A 12,548-nucleotide genomic window follows, 5' to 3' on the forward strand; every position below is an offset into this window, starting at 1 on the left:
CAATATGTGATCTCACAATGAAGAGTACAATTCTACTCCCTGGAGCTAGCTTGCTGGAGAGGACTCTCCACTAGCCTTCACATTGTGGCAGCTTCTCCATCCTACTAGTTTCAGTCCACCTGCAGAAAAGTGATACCAGTGGTGCTCCTGCAGCAGTAGTTGAGAGAAGGCCCTGAAAGGGGGCATTTGAGGCTTGGGTGCTCACAGCTTTAGAACTCTTGAATTCCCAAGGCGCCAGACCACCCTGGTGCTGTTAAAAATATAAAGACATGGCCACCCCCCCCCCCGCACACACACACCATCCAGATGACAGGAATGAAATTTAGTAGTTGATCTGCCATTCAGTTCTACCTTGATCTTAAATTTCATATAAGTAAAGAGTTGTTTCTTAGAAAAATGCAAGAAGTTGTGCCTTCTGGAACTCTGGGATTGTGTATTTCAGTATTAGCAGAGTTGCATATGTGCATACTCCTTTAAAATACATGTTTTATTACTGTTAATATATTCCTACCAATCAATAAAATGATTTGGGAGTTTATCATATTCATATTTGACAATCTGCATTTAATATAATATTTCATTATTTAATTTAATGGTTGGTAATATATTCTTTGCTTGTTCTCATGTATATTGCTATGCATAATCAGCACATGGAAATTACAGGATTTCAAATATTTTGAATGAAGGAATCTGATGCATAAATAAAGATGGATACTGTTTTGCTTGTCTCTGTTTTCCTCTGATCCTCTCAGGAAGGGTTGGATGAGTTAGTACTAGAAAACTGCAACCTGTTATAACTGAGAAATTGGTATTATCAGGACTGAAAACAATTGTCAGATTGAAAGGAAATTCTATTATTTGACTAGTTCTGGAATACAAGAACTTCAGAGAAAAAGAGAAACTTTACTGGTTTCAAATGCTTATGCAGCATGACAGCATATTTATTTAATTTCTCTGTAGGAAGTGATCATCACAAATTAGTGTAAATATTTCTCTTTTTACTACATTAACATGCACTTATTGCAGCTCAAATATTAGATTTTGAATACATCTACTTAGTTTCTCAGAATGTATCCTGCACAAAATGATTGCATTCTTTCAGTCTTTTAGATAATGCCAACCCTATCTAGACCCTATCACTAGTTACTGTGGAAGGGCCCTTTGATTTAACATCCCATGGGATGTTGCTCATCAGCAGTCCTTGCAAATATTGCTTCCCAACCCCAATTAGGATATGCATATTAGCTGAATTAGATGAGTATCTTAACAGTTTGTCTTCCCAAATCATCCATTTGGAATTGTTTTTTAAAATATTATGTATGGGGAATTGTGGTCAAGAAGCATTGGCACCTGGATTTTAAGCAGATATGCTTGGAAATAAGTCTCGCTGATCATGATTGAAGTTCCAAGTAATGTGCTTAAGTGTACAGCTGAAAAGGCTGATGCTGAGTAGGGACCAAGCCCCATGCTTATATAGAATAATGATTAGCCTATACATTTCCCCAAGTGGATTCTAAAACATAATTTTTACATCTTCAAGCCTTGCCTCTGAGTCACCTCTTCCTTTCTTGCCAAGTAATACTGTGCTTAAACATTGTTTTGTGTATTACTTCAAACATGGGAGGGAGGGAATGCAACTTGATGTAGATTTCTTCAAATGCAAGTGTCTATTACTTTATACAATATGCTTGGATTTTCTTTGGTCATGAGACAGAGGTCATTCACACATATGTGATCTGACTGATTAACCTTTCTTTCTTCTATTTGTATTTCTGCTGGACCAATTATATTTTTCCAGAACCCAAGCAGCAATTACTGTACTCCTTTCACATCACACAACAATCCATGGTGGGTGACAAATCTCAGTGGGGTGTCATGTCATGTAACTCCAGACTGCAGCATGGCTTGTGTGGGGGTAGCAAGCCACCCTGACAATCCATGACTTGTTTTAAAAGCTGTTGGACCCACACTTGGTTAAATGTGTCATCTGACCCCGTTGTAAGTCTAGGGAAGCAGTTAGCAGCAGATATTTTATTTGTTGTTTTTAAACCTTTTGTAAACCACCCAGAGAGCTTCAGCTATAGGCAGTATGGAAATGTAACAACAACAAGCTGCTTAGCAAGGGCAGCAAAACCCCTTGCTGTCCATGCTGAGCTCGCTCAGGCCACTACCTGTAACTGGTTCAGTGTCTGCTGCTGTAATCACAGTCTCTTTTTCACCACCACAGCTTTTTGTCCCTTGCCTCCTTCTTGGAGGTTGCTTTCTGAGTTATTAACCGCAAATAACAGCCCCCTTCACAGTACCCAACGCAACACATTTGCGGAGCAGTCAGTGGTTTGTCACCATTTTTCCCTTTGTGCCCCAGATGAACACATTTTTTAAAAGTTGGACTTGGACAATTCTGGGAGTTCAGGCTGAGAAGCCTTACCTGAGCAATGCCCTGCAAGGTGTCTGATGACAAAATGCAGCTCACACTTACCAAGGACATTGATCCAAAGAGGCTACAAAGAGGTTTATTTCTGAGTTTTGTATTACTTCAAAATAATTGGTTTTTTAAAGTAACATTTTCAATAGTATTTGTCCCCAAAAAGAAGATTCAAATTACCATCAAAAGATCCCACCATTTAAATCAATTTTCCTATTTTGAAATTCATATATTTCAAGAATCAACAGGCATAGTAACAGGGTACTAAAACAGTTAAACCATATTGGATTGCAACTAAATAGAGCCATTGTACAATCTGTGAGAATAAATACTTTGGCTATGTAGTCCACATGCTTTTTGTGCTATAGAAATTGGGACAAAAATGGGATAAAAAAAGTTAGGAATGAACACAAACAGAACTTAATACTGACTGAAAATAGACTGAGCCATCCCATAGCTGAGCGCCAGTGTGGTTGTAGTGGTTAAGAGTGCTGGATAAGAACTCAGAAGATCTGAATTCTAGTTGTCACTGAGCCCTGGAGTTCACTGGGTAACTTTGGGCCAGTCGTAGTCTCAGCCTAACCTACCACACACTGCTGTTCTTGTGAGAATGAAATGAGTAGGAGAAAAACTTGGTTTGTCCCCCTTGGGTTCCTTGAAGAGGAAGAAAGGTGGGATATAAATGATAATATTAGTTGTAACTAATTAACAGAACTCTTCAGAAGCAAGGGTTGGTAGTTACTGAACAAAATACATTTTCCTGCATGTGGGGGAGAACACATCCATATGGGCTCAGTGATGACATGGGGTGATACAAGAAGACATATCCTGGATGGTAGCACTTGATTGCAGGAGGAAGTCCACAATAACAAGTACATGAGTTTTGAGTTGTTCCTAAGCTCAGAACACTTCTGTTTACAGAAACATTTCTTTGCCTGATAAATGGTCATAATGTTTCAAATTTAAGAATTTATAAGTGTAAGCTCAAAAATGTTTTCATTAAATTTAGAGTTCTTTTAACTAGGTTATTTTTTGTTACTACAAAAGGATTTTTAAAGAAATAAACAAAATCCATTCACAATAATTAAAAAATCATTTATCAACTCTGTAGAATAAGATCATATGATAGCCATGGACCTACTGGAATAGTATATATGATCTAATCCCTGATGTATGAGTGACACAACTCCTTGCTTTGGTTCATATGCATTTTGATAATGCAGAGTCTAAGAGCAGTGAATCAGAAACACCCTGGTTAAAACTTTCCTCTGCTGTAGACTTGGTGGACGACAATTCTAGCTGTGGTAGTACAGAATTATAGTAAAGATTACTGAAAGTGTATGTGAAAGGTTTTGAGTACTTTGAAACTATATCCTATATTTCCTGACCTTTATAGAAATTAACTTGAAAATCAAAAGTTTGGCTGCCAAGGATGCTGGTAGTCAAGGCTTTTATGAAGCCATTGCCCTATCTAATTCATAGACATTACAGTGTCGGGGTCCAGATGGTGACAACTTCAGCTTACAACCTTCCATGTGTTCCCATCACTTCTTTTGTCTTATTTCTTAATGGAAGGAATGTTTAAGGAAGAAAAGATGGAACAGCTGCACTAGGCCTTCAGATTGGTAGTGCTAGGAGCCCTTTGTCTAGAAACAGCTCAAATTCTTTGCCATAGTACCGCAAAAGAATGGTAGTACAAATGTAGTCCTTGCAGAAAATGACAAATTATTTGCTGTATGCTACTTCCAGTATTGGAGACAGTATTCCTTGTGTACCAGTTCCTGAGGAACTTGAGCAGGAGTGTGTTGTTATACTTGTATGCTATTTGTAGGTTTCATACAGGCAACTGGTTGGTCACTATGTTAACAGAATGCTTGATTGGATAGACCCTTGGTCTGATCCAACATGTCTTTTCATAGGTTCTTATCTCTTGCTTCTACCACAATGTCCTATAAGATGAACTTCATTTCTTTCTCTTACTTGTTCCTTATTACAATGAGACTTAGGATTATGGAATGCTTCTCCCAGTCTTCCCTTCCAAGTTAGAGGAGAAAATCAGAGAGTTTCATATCCAGTTTTAAACTAACAACAGTTCTTTGTGATTGCCTGAACTTGGGAAACTGAGGTTTAAAGCCTCAGTTTGACATCATAGTTTGAGCCTGGTTCATTCTCACTAATCATAGTTTAAATAACCACATTTACCCAAGTTTGGATATCATGATGAGATGGGATTTGTTTAAAATTGAGGTCAAAAAATTACTGATTTTCATTGTTATGTGAAAGAGCTGGAATGATAAGAGGGATGTGCATGATCCCAAGACTCACAGTGGCTTGGTCATATAGTGGAAAACCATAGTTTTCCAGAATTCTGCCAGTGGATCTTTGGGCACTATGTAGGACAGGAATATTCCTGTTCTCTAGCTTTTTTTGTTATAGCTGGAATCACCCAGAATATAGGGCAAGAAAAGGGTTGAGTAAATAATTTCCAGAGTAGGAAAGACTGGGTCAGAAATGTCCAGGTTTGGTTGTTTATAGTGATCTCTTCTCAGGGTGGGTAGCTTAAAAAAGTATTCAGTGCTTCAGACAGAAAATAGCCAACTGTTGTACCAAGGTCTGATTTTATTTTGGAACTTTTTTGGACACATCAAAGAATCCATTGAAAAGGCAAGACCCCCATCTCCTGGGACATTGCTGCCCTAAAAATGAGAAGCTGGTCTTGCAAAACACACAGCCTTGAGCTTGTCCTTCATTTGTCCCTGCCAGCTGTGTGAATGGGAAGGGGAGCAGTGAAGTCTGAAGCATCCCATTCATATATACGGCATGGTACTTTCTGCTTTTGACTACTCTGCTTGGAAAACACTGTTGGATTGTGCAGTCAAGGGTTATTACCAGGCATCTAATCCCACCCTCCCAGTGGGGAAGCCCAAGGGACAGATTTATAGCTAGGCGAGAGGGTAAGATACCTGTTTAGATATTTATAACTGCCCTTTTTTGTTTTATAGCTAGGTCTTAGCAAACAGCCATCCTCACCTTCCCCCGCCCCCTCATCCTTCATTTCCGCTGAAATATTTCATCATTTCACAGGGAATAAAGTTTCCAGCAAAGCAAATGCAAACCCACTCCCTTGGCTGAGCACTTTGAAATTGAATGCGGTGTGTTTGAAGAGCTGCTCCAAACTGGTCGCCCAATACAGGTCCCCTTCAGATCACACCATGGCAGGAAGTGCAATCAGCTTTCCTGAATGACAGTTTCATTAGGCTATGATCGGTGCTTTTCATTCCCTCACCCTGCTTTTTAATGCTGCTTTTAAAAACCAAGATAATGAATAACATTCCTCTTATATAGCCAAGTCAGTCCTAATGAAGATTGCCTTGTCCGCAAGATCAAAGGCTGGAGAAGAGAGTGCAGTTAACTTTTAACTATCAGTTATTTATCTGCTATTTAAAAAGATTAGCAAATAAAGTACTGCACAATGATTTTGTAGATGACTAGCCTAATAAACATGGCAACAGAATGAGAAAAATGAACCTATGTGTGTATATTGCACACTTTGGTTGTGATAGCACTTCATAAGTGCAGAATTTAGTGTCTAGTTGCAGAATTCAGCATTCTGAAAAAAATGCTGAAATAAGTAAACCTTAATTCAAAAATAAACCCCTGCAACTGTAGAGAAAGGCTTGAAAATTGCATGGACAAAACTGCAATTTTGGAAGATCGAACAGACATTTCAGTAAAGTATTCATAGCTCATTGGCAGAAATCATACTTATAAAGTCTGAAAGACTATCTTCAAAGTGCTGTGCAAGGTCATCATAGCAAACTACCAAGGACTCCACAATTCCTTTGCATAATTTGTTTGGGAGTTAACTGTGAATTACTGTGAACCACCCAGATAGCTTCAGCGCGTATTGGGGCAGTATAGAAATAGATAAATAATGTGGTTGATCCACTGCGAGTAAAGAACATAATAATACATGCACTAGTAGGCCTTAAGGTTGCCTAGAGCATACTACAGGTCTAAAATATGGATGTGACTGGAGATTGCAGGAAGATAAGCTTCCTATTGTACAATGTTCTGTACTAATAGAATCTGTAATATGAAATTGCCTGAGAGCTTCTCAACTAAGCTGGCTCTTTAATTTCCAGATTTTGGATATGCAATAACTTTCTGAGCAGATATTGGCCATATGTGATGAGAAAGTGCTGCTGATGGGATTCCTAATCCTCTTGAGCTTCATAAATATAATAGACAGTGGACTTCAAATTGTATTGTTTGACTGGTCTCTGAAGCAAACTATATTTTGTTTATGGATAGACTAACTTTTTGCAAAGCCTCTCATCTTCCCATACATGGGCTGATTTCTAAGAGCAGAGTAAATGGAACTCAGAATCTGGCTCCAGAGGGCAGAGTTAATAGGCAGCTTATTTACTACTTTGCTGTATTGTCAAGTAACTGGCCAATTTTCCATGTATTCTAACCCAACTGAGCTGAAATTTGTAGCAAAGATAGACTTGGGCCCCTTAGTAATCCTGTTCTTCTCAGGCTGTGATTTTACAGTAAACATGGCAGCAGCGAACAGGACTAGACTCTGGGAGCTTTTGGAGGGGCATTGTCCTGCCTTCTGTGGTGACCTTTCTAGGATTTCAGGATGGGAGGTTTTGCAACCACCATTCCCCAACCAGTGACTCTCCAGACTGAGTTGTACTATAACTCCAGGAATTGGCTGGAAGATTATGGGTCCTGTAGTCCAATCCACCTGGAGGGTACTAAGTTGAGAAGGCTGTTCTATAATCTGCTATTTTCCTGAATCCACCAACTGTGACCGCCACTGGTTTTCCCTGACCTGGCAAGCCTATAAGGACTTTCAGGGGAGCCATGGCCATAGCCCAGCTGTGTTTAACTGGCCCCTACTCCATGCCTTGCTTTCTTGCCATGTGCTTGCTGGATAGTCGAGCCCTGGGGAGTCACCTCCTATGTTCTGCTCTGTTTTCTGTCTTTCTAAGGCACCTGCCTAATCCTCAGCATAAAAACAGTTGGTGCAAAAATCTTGATTGGTCTTGAATGCCTTACAGAAAGCACGAGAGCAATGGATTCAACCGTCTCCTCCCTGTGAGGTTTTGAGCAAGGTCACTGAGTGTGCCATGGCCAGAATACTAGTGTGAGTGGTGTTGAGAATAACAGGGTGGGGGACTGTTTGGTGTACATCTGAAAAAGAAAAAGAAACATAATTATCTGGGACTGGCCATGCTGACCATATAGAAAACATTCTCTGTTGCGGAAGAAAGTAGATAACACCCAACTCACTGGCCCGAATGCCCTGTGGAGTGAGCAAAGCTAATTTTCCCAAATTTGTTTGATGAGAACAAGAGATGGAATTACTCTTCACAGCAAACTGTGCTCGGAATGGTGGTTTGACTCCAGGAGCAATCAATAGTGGAATGGACTATCTCTGTCAATTAAGTCTCTTTTTCATTTTCAGGGTGCATCTGTCTTTTCTCCACACTCTTGCCTGACTCTGGGATTTGGTTCTCATTAGACCTAACAAGCCAGCACTCAGACGCTATGACTCTCTCTCACTCCCTCTGGGATAATTTGTTCCACATGCTTGGTGTACACTGCCCAGTTTGCATGCTCTCTTGTGCTGCCAGCTTATTGAGCTTTGGTTTAGGTTTGTCCAATTAGCTGTTTCTCTGTATCCTTTACAAGTGCAAGGCATTAATGCGGGTCAACTCTGAGATGTCAGAGGAATAGCAGATGGTTCCAGGTCATCCTGTTCCTTTTGCAAACCTCACTCCATTTTCTTTAAGGAAGAGAACAGAACCTGAGACCTGGACACAGGTTCATTCCTTAGGAAGGTCCAGGGAATAGGCCAGAAGTCCAGGCTAGAAATCTATTTATTATTGTTTTTGGAGAAAAGCATCTTGCTTTGCACTGCTCAGAGTCCATTTCAGCCAATCCTTAATCACAATGGTTAATCTGAACTGACATGTTTGGAAATTGCTTTACTGCCACTGAGCAAACTCAAGATCTGTCTGGTCAATAATGTCCAGAAACAGGGTTTTGGTTTGCTAGTATTTCTGGATGATTTGGTTGAACTTCATACATGGGTGCATAGCATAGCATCTTTCCTTAGTTTCTACAGCAACACTTCCTGGCTTCAGATCGGCAAACCACTTTTTATATGGTGTTGCTTAAAAAGTGTTTTGCAGTGCCATTTTGCAATGGCAGGATCTGAATCAAAACCTCAAGAAAAGCTTTGACTATTTGTATAGTATACCATTGTCCAATGTAGATCATGATGTGGCTGTCTGAGAGTTATCAGTTAAGCTACCAGTCCAATTATCTGGAACATGCAGTTCTTGCAGGAGGTACATTTTCAAGGAAGCAAATTTGTATTTTTGCTGGGATATAGATATGTGATACCATCCATACATATGAAGACATGAACTGTGTGCATCAGGTCTTAAACCACTAATATCAGCAGGGTTCCAAATCAAATTTTGCTTATCATGAGAAAGGCATTTTAGCCTAAGAAATGGGGAATACCTTAGCAATTAGCTGGGCTCTATTAAACTCACACCCTGCAACGTTCATTAGGTTACAATCCACACCTACTTGGAAATAGTATCATTGAATTCAGCTCGCCAAATGTTCTTCTGGGTAACCATCCACAAGCTTGGGCTATTAACCACTTTGAAATGCCATGTAGGCTCTTATAATTGGCTGGAGTAGTCAGATCTACACAGGCCTACACCTGTTAAAAGAAATTTATAACCAAGAACTAGTGCCTGAAATTGCTTTTTCCTCCTCCCTCCCCATCCCTTTTTCTTTTGTATTGTTTTTTATATTGTAAGCCTGACAGCTGGGATTGTCTTACTACTGATCTGTGCAAGCTGTTCTTAGGAGCCTCTTTTGACTACAGAGTGATGTAAAATGTTTCAGATAAATAAGTTTCCAAATGAAACACAAATAAGAAGATACTCTGTAGCTTTGGGCTCCCATATGCTGTCATTTGTTCTCTTGAAGCACATACTTTATTCATAGCTAGCTGAAGCTTTACTTTCCGCTATTTTTCTTGTTGTTGAACAGTCAGGTTGCTTTATGTGCATGCTCCCATATAGCTCTCCTTTGTTCTGTTTTCTATGATAAACACTTTTAAAGCTTATTTTACACCTACCTTGAGAAAACGGTTTAAGTACTAATTAAGTTAAGTACTAATTTGCTTTCTTTTCTTCCTTGTCCTTTTTATTCTCAGCCTATTCCCTGAATACCCACAAATTCATTTCTAGTGAAGTCAGAATTATGCTAATGGACAGAAAGGACATAACGGTTGGTCAACAAAAAAGAAATGATTACAAATTGATCAGCTGGGCAAATGATATGATTTTAGCCAGAATTGTGGGGGGAGAGGGGAAGGGATCACTGCAAATTTGTGACTCATCTGTGCATTGGGAATATTTACATTTTTTAAAAGCCAAACTCCTTGCTGGATACTGTTTCTAAACCACTTTTTTATAATGTTAAACAGGGGAGAGGCACCTCCAGCAGCACGTTACCCCCCAGACGTTTTCTAATGGTAAATATTTTTGTTCTCTATCTCTATAAGGAGTTTTAACTGTAGCGCATTTTGTCTTCGGAATATAACTGGGCACAGGGGCCTGAGCTGTCATACTAACTGCATGCCTCACCTTACATGGTAGATGATAGGGCAGAAAGGCCATTAAAAGCAGCATTGGTGCTTACTAACTATCTAACCTGCCCCACCTCTGCCACTTCTAGATCCTTATATTGCCCTTGTAATCTGCATGGTCCCACCTACCAGAAAAGAGTGGATAGGCTTGGAGCTGCCTGAATGGTGGAGAACGAGTCATAGGCTAACAGAATTGTCCCTGAAGGAACAGAACATGTTATGGAATGTTGGGCTACAAATGACTGCCTGCTTTGCTTCTGTTAATAGCTTGTTCTTTTGCTTGAAATATAATCACCTGCTTTTAGGGGAAAGGGGCAGTGTGTGTTCTATAATTTGTTTCTATATTGTGGGATCTCTAAAGCAGTCATCCAGACTATCCATTCTATCCAGGAATATCCAGAAGCATGTCTGACTCTGTGAGATACTTCTCTGGTCTTTGTCACTACAGTATCAAAACTCTGTGGCAGTCTTTAACAAACCCTGAATGTGTGCAAGTGTAGCATTATTTCTTAAATGGAAAAACAAGACAACAAGGGATCCAGTGACTTGCCTAAGACTGCATTGAGAATTTGTGGTACAGCCAGATGCAGAGCCAGTATGTACTCTATTTGGGAAGCTTGCTTTGAGTTTATCCTTCTAATTACTGCCAGACATTACAATAAACACTGGGTTGTGTTCTGCCTAATGGAAGGGTAGTGAATAACTAGAAAAAAAAACTAGAATAACTAACAGACCTTCTGGATAAGGATGGGGAACTCTACCTTGTCACTGTGGGCATTACATCCATGTTAAATGAAAGGAGCCTGAAGCTAACTTTGAAGTTGGCTTCAGTATTGCATAGGACATGCTGTGGCCATCTCCGTTTAATCCTTCCTACCACTTTTGGTAATGGTGGGTTTGCTCTAATGCAAATCTTTGTGTGTGGCCCTGAAGCCTAGGCAGAAGAATAAGGCCGAGCTAAGTGCATCATTACTTTCTTCTTCCATGGGGGTACACATGAGAAGAAATACTATGTGACTGGTAGAAGTTCTGCCAGAAAACTGCTTTCTACTGTGTTGTCTTGTTTTGCAATGGGAGAGTTGAGGTAGGAGCTGAGCACTGGGATGAATTTGAAGCAGACCTTGGATGAAGGCAAAAGGAATCCTGTTTCATCTCTCCCAGATGACAGAGACAACATCTGCAGAGACCAAAGGGCCTTGCAGTTTTTTCCATAGTAAGCAAAACTCTGCAAAACAGGGTGGTAGCACAATGGGTGATAAACAACTGTCTTTCATACAGGCTGGACATGTTGCATATTCTTCTAAAAATCCTTCCAGATGATAGTAATCCATTTCATTACTCCTTGGTACTTGATGTTTCCCACCAGACATGCACAGCCTTTGCCTCAAATGGTGGTCAGTATTCCTTGTCATGTGTCAGTCATGCTTTCCCATATTTGAAGTGAAGAGTACACAGAGAAAGCACATTTTCCAGGTTCTGATACCACCCTTTTCATTGCGGACTTACGGTGTATAAGCATTTCTCTTCCCTATGCATCATAAGAATGCTGAGATTTGATCTGATTCTACCCTCCCTCTCACTGTGCTACTTGGACCACCCAGTGCCCATTTAAATCAGGACAGCAGTCCTGCATTTCCTCTGAGAAGATACCTTTGTTTGTTGTGGTGGTACCAGCATGGCAACCCATTGACAGGCTGAATAAGTTCATGAAGCAACATGGATTTGTCATATGATTCTAGATCATCATTTTGCTCTTTTGGGCCAGCAAATAAAAATATAGATTGAGCTCTAGTGCTGCTTCCAGGAAGTAGTTGCAGAAAAGCAACCAACTACTGGGACATATTTCACATGTCTCTTTAGCCCAGACAACATTTGGTGGGATTTCATCATAGTCACTAAAATGGTGAGATCTGTAAATGTGAAAATAAAATGTGTCATGCTGGAACACATATTGATGAAGATACTGATGGAAGGTGGAAAGAACATGGCACAACATATGCTCACTTTATCAAGGAACAGCTTTCTTGTGCAAAAATGAGGTGATACATGTGTTGCCAAGGAAATGAAAGCACAGGATATTGCAATCTGTAAATCATACAATTGTAAGTAGCTGAAATGATTGCCATGCAGCAAATGTGACTTTTGCTCTTAGAAATGATCTTCTGGACGTACACTTTCTCTTGGCATCTCTGGTTACTATTCAGCAAATAAACTGCAGCCTAATTCCATCATAAATTTCTTTCTTCTCAAGGGCTGTATATTTTATTTTTTTTTTAAACTTATATCCACATTTTTTTTCTGAATGAACGAAGTTTGGGTTGCATAAAATATAAAACAAACAATGACCTAAAGTAATAACAAAGGTACAGCAGCATGTAATATTTCTTTCTTAGCTTTGTTCCAACATCTCTGCTCTTTAAGAAACCTTCTGTG

At 39.8% G+C, this 12,548-nt stretch overlaps 1 protein-coding gene across 8 annotated transcripts in view; it reads left to right on the plus strand.

The window, feature by feature from the left end:
• Positions 1–12,548, plus strand: part of SCUBE3 (signal peptide, CUB domain and EGF like domain containing 3) — a 139,969-nt gene that overhangs the window by 73,831 nt on the left and 53,590 nt on the right. For 2 of the 8 annotated variants that reach the window (XM_044444775.1, XM_044444778.1), the window contains exon 7: positions 9,954–10,001. The exons of the other annotated variants lie outside the window; for them this stretch is intronic. In XM_044444775.1, the coding sequence (XP_044300710.1) occupies positions 9,954–10,001 (48 nt within the window). The remainder of the gene's footprint in view (positions 1–9,953; positions 10,002–12,548) is intronic. 8 annotated transcript variants of the gene reach the window in all.

Source organism: Varanus komodoensis, unplaced genomic scaffold (assembly GCF_004798865.1).
Source record: "Varanus komodoensis strain SLA01 unplaced genomic scaffold, ASM479886v1 scaffold1, whole genome shotgun sequence".
NCBI classification, from domain to species: domain Eukaryota; kingdom Metazoa; phylum Chordata; class Lepidosauria; order Squamata; family Varanidae; genus Varanus; species Varanus komodoensis.